At 48.2% G+C, this 17,863-nt stretch overlaps 1 protein-coding gene across 5 annotated transcripts in view; it reads right to left on the reverse strand.

Moving 5' to 3' along the window:
• Positions 1-3,752: 3,752 nt before the first annotated feature.
• The window catches only part of C5AR2 (complement C5a receptor 2), a 51,360-nt gene continuing 37,249 nt past the window's right edge, over positions 3,753-17,863 (reverse strand). The window contains exons 1-2 of one of the 5 annotated variants that reach the window (XM_059383801.1): positions 11,660-11,869; positions 3,753-6,045 (exon numbers count right to left, since the gene is read on the reverse strand). In XM_059383801.1, the coding sequence (XP_059239784.1) occupies positions 5,017-6,030 (1,014 nt within the window). In that variant the 5' untranslated portion in view covers positions 6,031-6,045; positions 11,660-11,869 and the 3' untranslated portion in view covers positions 3,753-5,016. Of the gene's footprint in view, positions 6,046-8,814; positions 8,942-9,040; positions 9,135-10,534; positions 10,671-11,659; positions 11,870-17,863 lie in introns of those variants that run through there. The other 4 variants (XM_059383802.1, XM_059383803.1, XM_059383804.1 and 1 more) reach the window with 4 other exon arrangements.

The raw sequence follows: 17,863 nt of genomic DNA on the forward strand, positions 1-17,863 counted from the left end.
GTGGGTCTGAGCCTCAGTTTCCATATTTACAACATGAAGTTAATATCTGCTTTTCAAGATCGTTGGGGAAAGTAAGCGAAAAATGTGCACATAAGGTACATAAATTGCTTTTTCACTACTGTGCACCGTAGGCACTCAATAAATGTTAGATCTTTCCTTCTCCTTACAGTCTCCCATCATTCTCCTTTCTCCTTAAGAGAATGTTGCAGTTGAGAAGGTAGAGCCTTCAGATCCAGAGCCAGTTCTAGGCACTGAGAATTCAGCAATGAACAAAACAGATGAAGCCAGGCTCCCAGGGAGTTCGGGTTTTAGTAGGAGAAACTGACATTTAAATTTTTTTTTTCAAAGATTTTATTTATTTATTTGACAAACAGAGATCACAAGTAGGCAGAGAGGCAGGCAGAGAGAGAGAGAGGAGGAAGCAGGCTCCCGGCCAAGCAGAGAGCCCGACGCGGGGCTCGATCCCACGACCCTGGGATCATGACCCAAGCTGAAGGCAGAGGCTTTAATCCACTGAGCCACCCAGGCGCCCCTAAATATTTTTATTTAAATAAAAATAAAAAGAATGTCAAGCAGTATCTCCAGGCTCTGTGCAGAAGAACAAAGCAGTAAAGGGGCAAGGAGTCATGGTATTTTAAGTAGCCTGGTTAGAGAGGACAGTTCTGAGGAAGTAGTAGTATTGGAGCAGAAATAAGTGAGGCAGCAAGCCATGGAGCACACCAGAGCTGGAGGAAATCACAAGTGCAGATTGCCATGGCAACATTGTTGGTGAGTTCAGAGGTCAGCAAGCTGGCTTGTGTGGAGGGGGTGAAAGTGGGGGAAATAACAGGAAATGAGGTGAGGAAAGGAGGAGAGTAGACCAGGCACACTAAGGTGAGGATTTTGGCTTCTCATCTGAGTGAGGTGGGAGCCATGGGAGGAGTTTGAGCAGAGGAGGGACCTCGGACCTTGCGAGATTCTGTTTCCCTTGGTGGGAAACGGATATAGGGAACCAAGAAGAGGAAAGAGGCCCTGGAAAGCAGCTGATGCAGTAAGTGAGAGAAGGGGGGTGGGGGGACACGACGACAGGATGATGGCTGAGAAGGTGGTGAGAAGTGCAGAATGGTTCTGTGCGTACTTTAAGGCAGAGCCCGGAGGCGTTGGCTGACAGATTGGCCATTGAATGTGAGAGAAAGAGAGGCGTCAAGGATGAGCCCAACTTTTTTGGCCTCAGTGCCTGAAAATACAGAGTTGCTGTATTTTCCTGATCCACTGAGATCAGGAAAATAGAGGAGGGCTAAGAGAGAAAATCCAGAGCTCCTTTTTGAATGTATTCAAGTTTGAGTCATGTGTTGGACATTGAGTTAGGATGTCAAGATGAAAGTTGGCTGCAATTATTAAACCTTTGGAAAACAATCTGAACATAGAGAAGCCAATTCATATGTCATGATCAAAAGAAGAAGGGGAAGAAATTGACCAAGCATTGCTTGAACTTTCCAAAAGAGAACTCCAATTTCTTTTTAAAGAAAAATGGGAGGAAGTAAACAACAGATACGACTTCACCATGTATGTCGCAAACTACCAACCCAAGGACTGAGTAGCAAACTTGAAATTCGTTCTTGGAAAAATATTAAGACCTGGTGCTTTGGAAACAAGGAAATCGATACGTTCAAAAAACAAATGAAATTAAGAGCAGAAAAAGGGAAGTTACAACAAACAAAAAGCAAGATTATTTTGAATAATCAGTCGGTTAAGTGGCTGCCTTCAGCCAGGGTCCTGGGATCGAGGCCTACGTCGGTCAGTCTCCTTGCCCAGTCTCTCCCTCGGCCTGCCATTCCCCTGGCTTGTGTTTGCTCTCCAGCCCCTACATCCACTGTGTCAAATAAATAAAAAATCTTTTTTAAAAAATTGTAAAGGGGCACCTGGGGGGCTCAATGGGTTGGGCCTCTGCCTTCGGCTCGGGTTGTGGTGTCGGGGTCCTGGGATCGAGACCCACGTCGGGCTCTCTGCTTGGCAGGGAACCTGCTTCCCCCTCTCTCTCTGCCTGCATCTCTGCCTGGTTGTGCGCTCTCTCTCTCTGTGTCAAATAAATAATAATAAAAAAATCTTTAAAAAAATTTTTTTAAATCGTAAATAAAAAAGATTTTTAAAAAAGAAGAAGAGATAGCAAGAAAAAGATCTTCAACATTGGAAAACAGGGTGTAGACAAATGAAGATAGTTTTGCTATTTCTCAGGCCTGGGATGGGTGGAGAAGAGATTAAAATTAAAAGGGCTCAGATGTTGTCATGGGGAATTTACAATGTACCTGGGAACTTGTGTTTCAGAAACTCAACCCAGAGAAGACAACACTATTCCCTCCTCAGAGGGGAATGAATCAGAGAGGACTCCCTGGAGAAAAGTGTCATTTGAGCAAGGCATGGAAGGAAGATTTCAGAGATAAGAGCATGGGCAGCAGAGTCAAGTGAACCCGGGATCAAATCTCAGTTCTACAATTTATTTGCTGTGTGATCTTGGGCAGATGACCTCCCCTCTCTGGGCTTCCTCTTATAAAATGAAGCATCTCCCTTTACTTCCCTGTGCTGGTGTGGGACTTACCTTAAAGGAGAAGCTCTGTGGGAGATGCTGTCCTGTAGTCATGACCCTACATTCAGATGTCACTACTATGTGGCTTCAAAGATGTGAGCAGGAGAGATTCTCAAGTGAGATTCCCAAGCAACCCTGTCTCAGGAAACAGCCTGCACTGATGGAAAGATTCCAATCTTCACTGGCCCACCAGGGACTCCTGGGCTGGCTGTTGAGCTTCAAAACTAGCAGCTGGGGCTGAGAATCTCATTTTTTTATTTGAACTCATTTGCATCTGAGTACCACCAAGAGCTGGTGATTACCACATAGGGCACCACGGATCTGAAGGCCATTCTAGGCAGTGGCACCAACTTGAGAAAAGGCCTAGAGACATGAAAATTATACAGCCCAGAGGATCTGTCTTTGTCTCCTGTGGCTGCTAAAAGAAGTGACCATAAACTTAGCATCTCAGAAGAGTACAAATTTATTCCATTAAAATTTTGGAGGTCAGGCACCTACAATCAAGGTGTCAACAGGCCCCTTCCTGAATTCCTTGGCCAATGGCCCTTTCCATCCATCACTCTGATAGTTCTTTCCTCTGTCAAATTTCCTGCTCGTGACTCTGACCCTCCTGCCTCTGTCTTAGAAGGATCCTTGGGATTGCCTTGGCCCCACCCAGATCATGTGGGAAGCTCTCCCCCCTCAAGATCCCTAATCACACCTGCGAAGTTCCCTTATGTAAGGTCGCATATTCCCTGGTTCAGGCGTTTCGGATGTGGACCCCATTAGGGGCCCTGATTCTGTCCACTGCAGCGGTGTGAACATAAGTGCGTCCAGCAGCAGAGAGAAGCCTTGAATAGCAAGCTAAGGAGCTTGGACATAGACAGTTCCTTCAAAACAGAGCCATAATCTGTCACCTTCTCACCACCTCTGCTAGTACCCTGACCCAACTGTGCATCTCTTCTTGCTTGGACCGTGGCAGTAGTCTCTTCGCCAAAGTGGTAGCTCATGTTCCTTCCCCCTACCCCATAGTCTGGTCTCCACCAGCAACCAGAGGGATCCTATTAAAATCTAAGTCAGATCAAGACATGACTCTGCTCCAAATCAGGTTGCCTGATTTAGGAAAAAAAAATTTTTTTTTTTTTTACAGAATGCTCACTTGAATTTGAATTCAGATAAACAACAAATAATTTTTATTTTAAAGAATTTTTCAAGATTTTTATTTTTTTCAAGACTTTTCTTATTTATTTGAAAGAGAAAACGAGCAGTGGGGAGGGGCAGGGGAAAAGGGAGAGAGAGTCTTCAGCAGACTCCACACGGACTGTAGAGCCTGGCTCGGGCTCCATCCTGATCACAACTTGAGCCGAAACCATGAGTCAGATGCTTAACTGACTGCACCACCCAGACAAACGTAAATATTTTATTTTTAAGTCATCTCTACACCCAATGTGGGGCTTGAACTCACAACCCCAAAATTAAGAGTCACATGCTCCAATGACTGAGCCAGACATGCATCCCCAACAACAAATACTTTCTTTAAGATTTTATTTATTTATTTATTTATTTATCAGAGAGACAGCACAAGCAGGGGAAGCAGCAGGCAGAGGAGAACAGACTCCCTGCTGAGCAAGGAACCCGATGCGGCACTCGATCCCAGGATCCTGAGATCATGACCTGAGCTGAAGGCAGAGGCTTAACTGACTGAGCCACCCAGACGTCCGAACAAATAATTTTTTTTAAGGATGTCTCAAATGTTGCATGGGACATACTCATGCTAAAAAAACAAACAAACAACTTTTTTGCTGTTTATCTGAAACTCAAATTTAATTTGGTGTATATTTTATCTGATAACTACAGCTCAGAACACTGCCATGGCTCTCCAAACACTTGCTGTGGCCTGGAGGGCTTTCAAATCCAGCCCCCCCCCCCCCCGCTACCTCTCTCCCTCTGTCTCACCCTACTTTCCCTCTTGCTGCCTCTGCTTCATCCACATTGGCCTCTTTGCTCTTCCTGAAGTATGCTGAGCATTTTGTGCCTCAGGGCCTTTGTACTTGCTGCTCCCAGTGCTTGGCATGATTTTCTGCCAGATTTAAGCATGACTCCTCCCTCCCTTCCTCAGGTTTGGGCTCAAATATCACCTTACTCAATGGGCCTTGCCTAGCTTACTATATCCCTGCCCCACTCAGTCCTCTTTATCCCCTTTAGGTTAGCCCTTGCCACAACTTGTTATATTGCATATCTTCTCCTTTGCTTATTTCCTGTCTTCCTCCAGTAAAATGTCGGCTCCCTTTGTGTCTCTTGGTCACTGCTATTTCCTCAGTGCCTATAACAGGGCCTTACACATAGTAGGTGCTTAATGAATGTTTGTTTAATGAATAAAGTAAGAAATGATATCATTGATCCACTGGATCCAGCTATGCCTGAAGCTAGCTTGAGAAATCCAAGGGTCGCACACAGACCAGTTTCCTTCTAGCCTACACTGCCATCTCTGAGACTAGATCATGGCTGGTGGATTTCTGGCCGACGGCATTTTCATCCTTGCTCTGTGACTCCTTTAGGGCCCGTCGACAGGCGGCTGGCAGTGATCTGCGCAGTTGAGTCCTCCCAAAATACAAGAAGAGCACAGGATTGAGACAGCTGTGAGCCAGAGCGAGGCCGTTGACCAGCAGTTCAGCCTGCAGGGCCCGGGCCAGGAGCCTGGAGTGTGGGGCAGCGGCAGTGATGACCAGCCCCAGCAGGTGGTAGGGGGCCCAGCAGACAAAGAAACCCACCACTACGGCCATGCCCAGGGGCCAACGGTGTCGGGCCGCACGGCACAGAAGGGCACCGTGGCAGCTGGCCACCACCACCAGCGGCCCCAGGAAGCCAAAAATAAAGCGGATGGCAGTCACTGTGCTCTCCAGCACCACAGAGCCGCCGTAGTCCACCACGCACTCCAGCCGGTGAGGGAAATGCTCCTGGTGCAACCGGCGGTAGATGGCCGAGGGCACAGTGAGCAGCAAGGCCACGGTCCAGGCGACCCCGCAGGCCGCCTGCACCCTGCGTGCCCGCCCCGCCGCAGCCCCCCAGCTGGGCCTGAAGGCCAGCAGGCAGAGGTCCGCGCTGAGAGCGGCCAGAAGGAGCACGCTGGCATACATGGACAGCAGGATGACCGAGGGCAGCGCCCGACACCCCACCGCCCCATACGGCCAGTGGCCCCTGCGTGCTATGGGCACCGCCAGGAGGGGCAGAGACGCACAGCAGAGCAGATCGGCCACGGCCACATGTAGGAACCAGGTGGCCCCGACCCTCCGGCGGGCCTCTTTCCAGGTCACCCAGGCCACCATCACGTTGCCGGGCACCCCCACCAGGAAGACCGCGGCATAGAGCAGAAACACGGCGGTGCGCAGTGGGTAGGCAGAGATGCAGGTGCCGTCCATGCAGTCCACGGGGAGATCCGGAACCCCGTCGTAATCCCCATACTCGTAGCTGAGAGAAGTGTTCTCCATCCAGGCCCCAGACACCTGAACGGGAGAGAAATCATGAAAACTCCTTGACAAACCCCTCAGGGTGTAGGAACCCCCACTAGCCTCTTGGAAGCTGGGCCAGGACAGCGTCAGAACTCCAGTGCGTCCTAATATTGGAATTCTAGAAGACTAACATCTTAGAACTCGCTGGGGAGCATCCTGTAATTCGAGAATAGGGCCCCATCAGAACCCAGGCAAGGTCAGAAGACTGGAATTCTAGAACACCAGAGGTTGAGGACACTAACCCATGAGCATCCTGGGATTCTAGAACATTGCAGTGCTAGAACCTGATCATGATAAAGAAAATATTTTGGAATCCCAAAATAGTATACTATTAGAACCCCAGGCGAGGGGCGCCTGGGTGGTCCAGTGGGTTAAGCCTCTGCCTTCAGCTCAGGTCATGATCTCAGGATCCTGGGATCAAGCCCCACACACGTCTCTCTACTCAGCAGGGAGCCTGCTTCCTCCTCTCTCTCTGCCTGCCTCTCTGCCTACTTGTGATCTCTCTCTCTGCCAAATAAATTTAAAAAAAAGAAAAAGAACCCCAGCCGATTATTATTTGGAATTCTAGAATAGCATTGTGTGACTCAACATTGGTGTTGATGGAATTTTTTTTTTTAAGATTTTATTTATTTATTGGGGCACCTGGGTGGCTCAGTGGGTTAAGCCGCTGCCTTCGGCTCAGGTCATGATCTCAGGGTCTTGGGATCGAGCCCCGCATCGGGCTCTCTGCTCAGCAGGGAGCCTGCTTCCCTCTCTCTCTGCCTGCCTCTCCATCTACTTGTGATTTCTCTGTGTCAAATAAATAAATAAACCTTTAAAAAAAACAAACAAAAGATTTTATTTATTTATTTGAGAGAGGGAGAGAGCCCAAGCTGGGTGAGGGGCAGAGGGAGAAGCTGACTCCCCACTGAGCAGGGAGCCTGATTCGGGACTCAATCCCATGACCCTGGGATCATGACCTGAGCCGAAAGCAGTGAACTAACTAAGCACTCAGGCACCCCTAGAATTTAAAATATTGGAATCCAAATATCCATCAAGAGGGGGAAAGGTTAATACATATTGACAACAAAAGTACTTGTCTTAATTCTTCTTCATTGGTGTTTTTGAATCTTGGTGCCATGAAAAATGTCTCTCCGGAGCAATTATGTCATTTTGTTTTTTACATAAACTCGATCATAAACCCAGACCACGAAGTGCACACATCACGTAGCACCAGCTCTCTGGGCTTCACAACATTATCACAGCCAGGAGATGGGCACCAAGACCAAGAAACAGAACATTTCTAGAATCCTACTACAAGCAGTTTCTGAAAATCATGATGGCGTTAGGAAAACAAGAAAAATAAAATGTTGAATTCTCTGCCCAGGAGATTCGTTCATTCATTCCTTCGTTCATTCCAGAAAGTTCCTGAGTACCTTCTCTCTTCCAGGACTGCTGCACACCAGGGGCCATGACAAACAAAAGAAAAAAATTCTTTTCTCTTGGAGCTGACACTCTAGCGGGAAGAGTCAGATAAGGAAGAAACAAGTCAAAAAAGGAATACATAAGCGAAATACAGTGTCTTAGAAGGTGATAAATGCTAGAGCAAAAAAAAAAAAAAAAAAAAAAAAACACCACAGGGGATTTTAAATGAGTGGTCAAGGAGGGGCTTTCTTGAGCAAAGCCATAAAGGAAGTGAGGGACGATCTGAGAGGAGAGAGTTCCAGGCAGAGGGAATAGCCAGTGCAAAGGCCCTGAGGTGAAAACATGATGGTCATGTTCAAGGAACAGTGAGGATGTCAGCGTGGCTGGAATGGAGTTGGTAAGGCAGAGAAGGGGAAGGCAAGAACAGAAAGATATCATGGACCATGGAAGGCGTTGTCAAGGCATTTATCTTTTATGTCCCATGAGATTGGGGCCATAGGAGGATGCTAAGCAGTGAGGTGAGGTGCTATTATCATAGCAATAATAATAATATAATATTGCTATTACTATGATAATAGAATATATAGTAATAGAATACATAATAATGCTATTAGTAATATTAATATATTAATATTATATAATAGTAATATACTAATATATACTAGTATATACTAGTATTATATATCAAATATATTAAATATTATATATTAGTATGTTATATATAAATATATGCTATGACTATATTATATAGTATATAAAAATATATACTATCTATAATATGTTATATACTTACTATATATTATATATGACATAATATACTATATAAAATATATAATTAGTAATAGATTACTACATATCCATATAATACATATTATAAAATATTATTACTATAATAGTAATAAAATATATAATATAATATTACTATTACTTACCATTATATTATTATTATTATTATTATTAGAAGCTGTCCTCCATTGAGTCCACTCTGTTATGTGTTGAGCACTGCTCCAGGAACCTTTAAATCTTAAATCGTTTGATTCTTATAACAACCCTCTGATTCTTTATTTTTAACTATTTTTTTAAGATTTTTTCATTTATTCATGTGACAGGCAGAGATCACAAGTAGGCAGAGAGGCAAGTGGGGGGTGGTGAGAAGCAGGCTTCCTGCTGAGCAGAGAACCCCAATGTGGGGTTCAATCACAGGACCCTGAGATCATGACCTGAGCTGAAGACAGAGGCTTTAACCCACTGAGCCACCCAGGCGCCCCAACCCTCTGATTCTAATACTGTCCTTTTATGCAGGTTATTATTATACCCATTCTGCAGACAAGAAAACTGAGGTCCAGAGAAGTAACTTACCTAAGATCATTCAGGTAAGCAAGTAACAGAATTGAGTTTTGAACCGTGTCAGCCCCACTCTGGAACTCTGGGCCCCAAAACACATTCACCCAAAAACCTTAGATTCAGAAGACACAAGGTGGCACAGCTGGTGGCCCTGAGCAGACCCGGGCTCCGTAACTCGGTTTCACTTGGCTCTCTCTCTTGGTTTCCTCATCTGAGAAGTGAGTCACAGAGGTGAACCTACCTCACCAGTTTGGGGGAGGCCTCGTGGAGGTGACGTGTGATAAAGCTCGTGGCACAGGGAAAGGGCTCAGGCGGATGGTGGGTCATCCCCCCTATGTCAGAATGGCCTGACCCTGAGGCTCCCTGCTGGCTCTCGTGGGTGAGCCAGCACTACCCAGGGCTCTAGGGGCATTGATGCAACAGGAAAAGCAGAGGGGAAGTGGAGCGTTGCCCTGTCCCCTCCTTCCTGCCAAGTAGTTGCCAAGAGGCCCAGCCACTTTGTGTGTGTGTGTGTGTGTGTGTGTGTGTGTACATGCGTGTGTGTTTGGAGTTTCGCATGATGCATTCGTAGTATTTTTATCACTAGAGTAAAAGGTGTGCAGCCTTTAAAAATTCAGACCCTCACCAGCTGTGTGATCTTGGGCAAGTCACTTAACCTCTCTGTTCTTCAGCATCCTCTTCTGTAAAAAGAGAATATTACTATTCCTACCTTAGAGGTAATTGAGCAGGTGAATCGGAGTGGAGAGCTGGCTGGACCCAGAGAGCATTAGTCATGTGGAAGTTGCTGGTACCTACTGGTACACAGACACACCCTCTCTCCCAACCCTCAGACCCTGCCCTGCCCAGCTTTTATACTGGTCAAAATCCGGGAACCCTAATGTTGGCAGCTCAACCAACTGTGGTATTTCCCTTTGAATATCTCTGACAGAAATGCAACATCCAACAGCTACTGTGTTATCTCCTTATCTTTTCCACATAACAAGTGTGTTTTCCATCCACTGCCCTATCTGCACACACGTCAGCCCTTTCCTGCAGCCGTTGGAGGGTCAACCCACACGCTGGATGGACCAGGCTCATGAACCAGCGTCAGACTGTAAATAAAGGACGTTTAATGATAATCACGAAGAGCCTTGTTATTTTATCATCATTTTGTACAGTAAATTAGATTCATGTCTACATAGAAAACACAATTACCATTATTATAATAATTATCATTTTATAATGTTTACGATAGCCGATGACATTTACTAAGTACCTATCATGGATCAGGCGGAGCCCTTATGACAAGCGCCCGAAGTTCGTATTCTTGTGACGCTCCATTTCCCAAACCGGCCGCGGCTTTGGGCTCTGCCATGTCCCTGGCATCTAGAAAACCACGCGGCATCCAGCAAGTGCTTTGTTGCTATTTAGCGAGTGAAAGAATAAAGAGGGAAACTGAGGCACAGAGCGGCAAAGGGGTCACTTCGGTTTCTCTCTCGGTTCCTTGAGCCCACAGGCACCCGTGTGCGTGCGCTTTGCATGGGTGTGTTTGTAAGTCACCCATTCTTGTTGGAACTTCTGTCTAGGGAACTGCGGGGCCAAATCCGCGGACACGTCGACCCTCCCCCCAGAGCACACACATGCTCCCCCCCACCCCAGAGAAGCACACACATGCTCATCAAAAGACCCGTGCCAGGAAAGACTTTCCTATGGGAAGTCACCCAGTTGTCACCCCCAGGGGAATGCATAAACGTACCCTGGTATGGTGGTGCCTGGGGGGCTCAGTCGGTTAAGTGTCTGCCTTTGGCTCAGGTCCTGGGATCGAGTCCCGCATCCGGCTCCCTGCTCATCAGGAATCTGCTTCTCCCTCTCCCTCTGCCCTCTGCTGCTCCCCCTGCTTGTGCTCTCTCCTCTCTCTCTTGCTCTCAAATAAATAAATAAATAAAATCTTAAAAAAAAAAGAAGAAGAAGAAGAAGAAACCATAGCGTGGTGTACTCCAGCCGTGGAATATTCTATAGCAGAACAAAGCGCACAGGCGAATGTGGATGGATTTCACACAGACGCTGCTAAGGGAAGGAGGCAGACAGACGCGCAGGGGAGGTGGCTGAGGGATACCATTCACGTCAAGTTCAAAAACAAGCAGGAGAGGTCTGTGGGGGTGGGTAGCAGCGGGTTGGGGGAACAGGGGGCACATCGACACTAGGTCTGTGCTCTTCCTTGAGCCTATTCCCTGTGCACACCCAGCTTGTGGAGACACACAGAGCTTCCCAGCTCTGACGTGTGTGTGTCTGTTATCCATGGAACTAAAATTAAATCTTCCTTCTTAGGAAGCAGAACTGGTGAGTCAAAAGGCTAGTTCACTGGACAAGTGGCCGTTGGATGGATTTTCCAGAAAATGCAAGGGCTCCTGGAGTTTGCAGACTGGCCCTTTGCCCTACACCTGAGTGTGCCAGATGTGTGGACAGTTTGACCAGAAGCTTTTCTATTGGGCCGCCCACGAGAATTCCAAGAGCCTGGAATTCCAGTGTGGTGGTCATAAAATCCCACCTCTCCAATTCTCCATCTGATTCCAAATTCTGAAAAGTATTCGCCTTCAAAGCTGAGATGACAGGGCGCCTGGGTGGCTCAGTGGGTGAAGCCTCTGCCTTCGGCGCAGGTCATGATCTCAGGGTCCTGGGATCGAGCCCCATGTCGGGCTCTGCTGTGGGAGGGAGGGAGCCTGCTTCCCCCACCCCCCTGCCTCTCCGCCTATGTGTGATCTCTCTCTCTGTCAAATAAATAAATAAAAACTTAAAAAAAAAAAAAAAAAAAGCTGAGATGGCCCGATGCCATCCTCTCTCCCTCCGCCCCTCCCTCCGCCCTCCTTCCCTCCATCCTCACCTTGACCAGATGCCACTTGGAAACCCTATCCGGACTCACAGCCAAGACCCAGGAGGGCTGGGGTCGCTCCCAGCGTCCGGCAGCTGGTGAATTCCTGGAAGTCCGTCCCCCTTGCCAGAGCTCCTACGGGACACTGAGCACTGCCACTTCCCGGGCCCCAGCAAATCTTCATAAGCAGGGGGAAAATGGGAATGGCCTTTTCCTACTCCAAGGGTGTGTTTGTCCTGTATTCTTCCCATGACTCACACATCCCAAAATTACTGGGCAGCAAATGAAACTGGAGAGAACTCAGGTGGGTGGAGAGTTGACCCAGGGTCACCAACCCCAGCAGCAATGCCACCAGTTCCTGGAAGCTGGACCTGCATGCGGTCTGACCTCAAAGGCCTGGGGGGTCTTGGCTGGAACTCACTCCTCCAGGGGGCCCTCTGACGTCACCCTCAGAGAGCACCCACACACAGCTCGCTACCCTCCTCCCAGCCTCCAGCTGTGTACCAGCCCCCTCTCTCTGCCCTCTGCAGAGCCTTGAAGACAGATAAATATTCCTCCCGCCTTCTGTGGACTGAGGGAGACAGCTCAGGGTCACATTCCCGACAAAAAGGCCAAGGCCACCAACCACAGGGCAGACAGAACCATCCCCTCCATCCTGTTCCCCGCAGCTTCCCGTCTCTGAAATGGGAACATGTTGACCATCGTGGTCCCTAACCTCCCTCCCAGCCCAGGTGTGGGGCTGAGAACGTGAACTTGAGGGCCAGAATGATGAGATTCATAGTCCAGGTCCACCGTGGGTGAGACCGGGGGGCCTCGGCCTCTCTGGGCCTCAACTCCCTCCTCTGTGCAATGGCCGTTCTGCCACCAGCAGCAAATGCGTAAAGAGATTTCAAGCGCTTCGGTGGGTTCCGGGCACAGGGGCAAATCAGCTATGCCTACTGACATTACTGATGTGTTGAATTAACAAGGATGAAAAGAATACAATGGAACTTAAAATTTCCATTTCAAGAAGGCTTAGCAAGAGGAAGTTGTTCTCCAGTTTCAGAACGCTTAGTCTGCGGTTCTTCTGTGTGTGTGGGTTTACCGTCACTCTGTGCGTGCCTTGGGGTCGAGGGGATAGATTTACACATTTCCTTTGATGTTGTTTAAGGAATAAAATTGTGTTGTTAGAGGAAGTTATTTTGAGTCAACAAACAAGCTCACTATGTGACCTGTGACATGTCCCATCCTCTCCCATGGTGACAGCGTCTTGGCGGAGCCTTGTCCTGGCCCCAGACCCTCCCGATGAGATGACGACAGCAGAAGTGCAGGGTGGGGACTGTCCTTCATCAGCCCAAACTTCCCCTGATCTCAAGTTCTCAGGGGGGTGTCTCTCAGATCAGTAGGGTTTCATAAACACCGCGGCCCCTGAGCCTTGGGGCGCACGTTTCTCACGTTTCTCAGATTTGGGGGTGGGGGGTGAGGCTTTCTGCCTGAGCAGAAAGTCAGATGCAAAGTCTCATGTGGGGCCCAATCCCAGGACCCTGAGATCATGACCTGACCCCAAGGCAGAGGCTTAACCCACTGAGCCATCCAGGCGCACCCCGGGGACACAGCTTTAATAGTAAAGGAGGGTCTGCTCTAGGGGTGGGATTTCTTTTTATAGCCACTCCAAAAGATCCAAGTACCAGCCCCTCATCATGGGGGTAGCTAGAAGAAGGAGATCTGAGACAGTGACGTTGACATGGAAAATTGCCATGTTGTGGGTCAAAACGGTTGTGGAGCGCCTGGGTGGCTCAGTCCCTTAAGCCTCTGCCTCTGGCTCAGGTCATGATCCTAGGGTCCTGGGATTTAGTCCCACATCGGGCTCCCTGCTCTGTAGGGAGCCTGCTTCTCCCTCTCCCTCTGCTGCTCCCCCAGCTTGTGCTCTCACTCTCTCTCACACACACACACAACTAAAGAAATAAAATCTTTTATTTATTTATTTATTTGACAGAGAGATCACAAGTAGGCAGAGAGGCGGGGGGGGGGGGGAGCAGGCCCCCTGCTGAGCAGAGAGCATGATGCGGAGCTCGATCCCAGGACCCTGGGGTCATGACCTGAGTCAAAGGCAGAGGCGTAACCCACTAAGCCACCCAGGCGCCCCAAGAAATAAAATCTTTAAAAAAAAAATGGGTTGCATTCCAGCAAATCTGTAATGAGAAAACAGTTTAGCGGTTGCCAGGGGCTGGGGGGTGGATGGGGTTTTTTGGGGTGATGCAAATGTTTCAGAACGAGAGAATGGTGACAGTTGCACCCACCGGCAATGTACTAAATGCCATGGATGGTGAATTTTATGTGACTTGTATTTTGCAATTTTTAAAGTAATAAATAATAAGTCATTACACCCCTTCACCCCAAAAATGGGATGAAGTTTGGCAGTTTCTTAGAGTTCAACCTAACCTAATTTTTAAAAATTTTATTTATTTATTTATTTGAGAGAGAATGAGTGAGAGAGAGCGTGGGAGAGGAGAAGATCAGAGGGAGAAGCCGACTCCCCAAGGAGCTGGGAGCCCGAGGCGGGAACTTGATCCTGGAAGTCTGGGATCATGACCTGAGCCGAAGGCAGTCGCTCAACCAACTGAGCCACCCAGGCGCCCAACCTAACCTAATTTTTTTTTTTTAAGATTTCATTTGCTTATTTGAAAGACAGAGATCACAAGTAGGCAGAGAGGCAGGCAGAGAGAGAAAGAGAGAGAGGAGGAAGCAGGCTCCCCGCCAAGCAGAGAGCCTGATATGGGGCTCAACACTAGGATCATGACCCAAGCTGAAGGCAGAGGCTTTAAACCACTGAGCCACCCAGGTGCCCCCCTAACCTAATTTTTAAATTAATTTATTTTTTTTAGAAATTTTCTTTTTAAGTAATCACTACCCATAAGGTGGGGTTCGAACCTACGACCCCAAGATCAAGAGTCACAAACTCCACCAACTGAGCTGGCCAGGTGTCCCCGACCTGACACAATTATAGAAATCTGGAAGGATAAATGAATGCCTAATATGGGGAAACAAGTCCCTTTTGAACGATGTATATTATTACGTGATATTTGATGCACAGAAAAGAGCGTAGGTAATATCGTGTGAGCTGTCAAGATCAACCGTCAAACGAGCAATCGTAAAAACCACCATCAGTCTTCGAGTCTTTGAATCTCAACATCAAGGCTCAGTAAACTTTTTCAGTAAAATAACAAGGAGTAAATATTTGGGGTTTTGCTGGCCAAGAGGTCCCTTGTGGTCCCTGCCACAGCGACTCAATCTGCCGTGGTGGCATGAAAGTGGCCATAGACTGAATGGCCATAGCCGTGTTTCAATAAAACTTTATTTACAAAACAAGCAGTGGGCCACATTTGGCCCCGAGGCTGGAGTTTGCTGATTCCTGATCTAGGTCAAAGACTCTGAAGTCTTGAAATTACAGACTCGTAGAACATTGGAATCCTAGGCTATTGGTTCCAAGGGATCCAACAGTGTGAGTTGAATCATGGGATTCTAGAACGTCACATTAGAGCTTGGGAGTGTTAGACAGATAGGGCTCCAGCTACTGGGTGTTAGAGTTTCGTAGATGGTTTGGACATTAGTGAAGGCATTCTCTCAAGCCCTCTGCTGTCCAGTATGGTAGCCACTGGCCCCAGGAGGCTCCCAGGCATTTGGAATGTGAGGGCATCTGAAATGATGTGAGTGGAAAATACACCCCAGACTTCAAAGATGGGTAAGAAGAACTAATGTGAGGGGCACCTGGGTGACTCAATGGGTTAAGTCACTGACTTTGGCTCAGGTCATGATCTCAAGGTCTTGGGATCGAGCCTCGCATTGGGATCCCTGCTCACCAGGGATCCTGCTTCCCTCTCTCTCTGCCTGCCTCTGTGCCTACTTGTGATCTCTCTCTGTCAAATAAATAAATAAAATATTTTAAAAAAGCAATGTGAGATCTCTTGATAACCTTTTCTATTGATCACCTATTAAAATGATAATACTTTAAATATATTTGGCTTAATAAAATATATCACCCAAAAAATAAAAAAAATAAAATATATCACCCAAATGCATGTTATCTGATTCTTTTGTTTGCTCTTTGCTTATCTCTCTTTGCTTAGCTGCTGGAAAAACGCAAGCTGCCTTTTGTGGCTCACATCATGTTCCTATCAGCTTGAAACCTGGAGTGACCTGATCCTGGAGGTCAGAGGTGTGGGGCCCAGGGAAGGTCACATGACACAGACGCAGGGGAGGAGGCTCTGATCCAGGTCCTGGAGAGCCTGGTCCAAGGCATAGGTGGATGGGTGGGTGACAGGGGACTTGGTGGTGGGGTGGGGGTGTGGCCGGGGACGGACACAGATAACTCAGCCAAACCCAATTATCCACTTCCTTTCCCACCACTTCCTCTTCGGGACTTGTTGATGCAGCAGATCCCCCAAGCCCCAGATGTGGCAACGGCCTGGCCCTTCGGCCTACTTCCCTCCCCGGCAGGGCTGATCAACACCTCAGAGAAGCCACCTGGATCCACATTGGCTGGCCTCCAAGTGTTTCTAGAAGACCACTGTGGGGTCTGGCACTAGGAACAGCATCTCCTTCCCAGATCAGAGCTAGGAAAAGACCTCACTGCCTACAACGCCCCCTCCAGGAAATCTAACGTCTGGCCAGGAACAGAGATGGAGAGAGGGCGTGGGGGTAATGGGGGGTAGAGGAGGAAGTCAAGAAGGACTTCCTGGAGGAGGCTTCATCCTGACAGAAGGTAGAATAGGGACAGTGCCTGGGTGGCTCAGTGGCTTAAGCGTCTGCCTTTGGCTCAGGTTATGATCCCATGGTCCTGGGAGTGAGCTCCGCATCGGAGATTTATCCCTGATAAATGGGGAGCCTCCTTCTCCCTTTCCCTCTGCCTGCTGCTCCCCCTGCTTGCTTGTGTTCTGTCAAATAAATAAAATCTTTTTTTTTAAGATTTTATTTATTTATTTGACAGACAGAGATCACAAGTAGGCAGAGAGGCAGGCAGAGAGAGGGGGCAAGCAGGCTCCCTGCAGAGCAGAGTGCCCAATGCAGAGCTCAATCCCAGAACCCTGGAATCACAACCTGCAAAGGCGGAGGCTTAACCCACTGAGCCACCCAGGCACCCCAAATAAATAAAATCTTAAAAAAAAAAAAAAAAAAAGAGTAGGGACAGGGATGATCTTTTAAAAACAGGCCAGCCACCAGAAGACCAGACAGAAAGCAAGGCAGAGACCCAAGTCTGGGAAGATGGGGGAGCTTCGACCTGGAAGGGTGTTGGATGTGAAGGGGGTGGCCTCCAGTCTGGGTCCCAGGCACAGGCTTGGTAACTTCGTGGACTGTAGGGCTTCCCTGGGATGGGGATTAGAGGGGAGGGGAAGGCTGCCAAGAACGTGACAAGGTCAACTGGAGCAAGGTCAGAGGGTTGCCCAGGGCACATCACAAGAGAGAGCCGAGAAGGTATCAGTGAAGCTGTAACTGGGGGCAGCATGTTGGAGACAGAGAACCCCAGAACGCCAGCCTTTAAGGGCTGAGGAAGAAACTCTGCCGATTGGAGGCTGCAAGAAAGGGTCTCAGAGAGAGGACACCCAGCTGTGGGAAGAGGGTGGGGAGGGATGTTGGCTGTCTAGCTAGAAGGGACATCCAAAGGGTGCCTGGGTGGCTCAGTCCTTAAGCCTCTGCCTTCAGCTCAGGTCATGATCCTGGGGTCCTGGGATGAAGCCCCGCATCGGGCTCCCTGCTCAGCGGGAAGCCTGCTTCTCCCTCTCCTGCTCCCCTTGCTCATGCTCCCTCTCGCTGTGTCTCTCTCTGTCAAATAAATAAAACCTTAAAAAAAAAAAAAAGGAAGAAGAAGAAGGGACATCCAAGATCACAGGGGTCTCTTGGGGTGGTACCAGGTGCCTCCCCCCAGACCTGAGGCTTCTGTCTCCGCCAACGACTGTGGTGCCTGGAGATCTGCACATGTCCTGACATTTATTACCAAAACCACACACAGCACCTTCTAGAAGCCCAACAGAGCACTGTTCTACATGCTTAGAGAGTGTCTTTATTTTTTTTTTTTTTAAGATTTTATTTATTTATTTGAGAGAGAGAGACAGTGAGAGAGAGCATGAGCAAGGAGAAGGTCAGAGGGAGAAGCAGACTCCCCATGGAGCTGGGAGCCTGATGTGGGATTCGGTCCTGGGACTCTGGGATCATGACCTGAGCCGAAGGCAGTCGTCCAAC

Source organism: Mustela nigripes, chromosome 17, assembly GCF_022355385.1.
Source record: "Mustela nigripes isolate SB6536 chromosome 17, MUSNIG.SB6536, whole genome shotgun sequence".
NCBI classification, from domain to species: Eukaryota; Metazoa; Chordata; class Mammalia; order Carnivora; family Mustelidae; genus Mustela; species Mustela nigripes.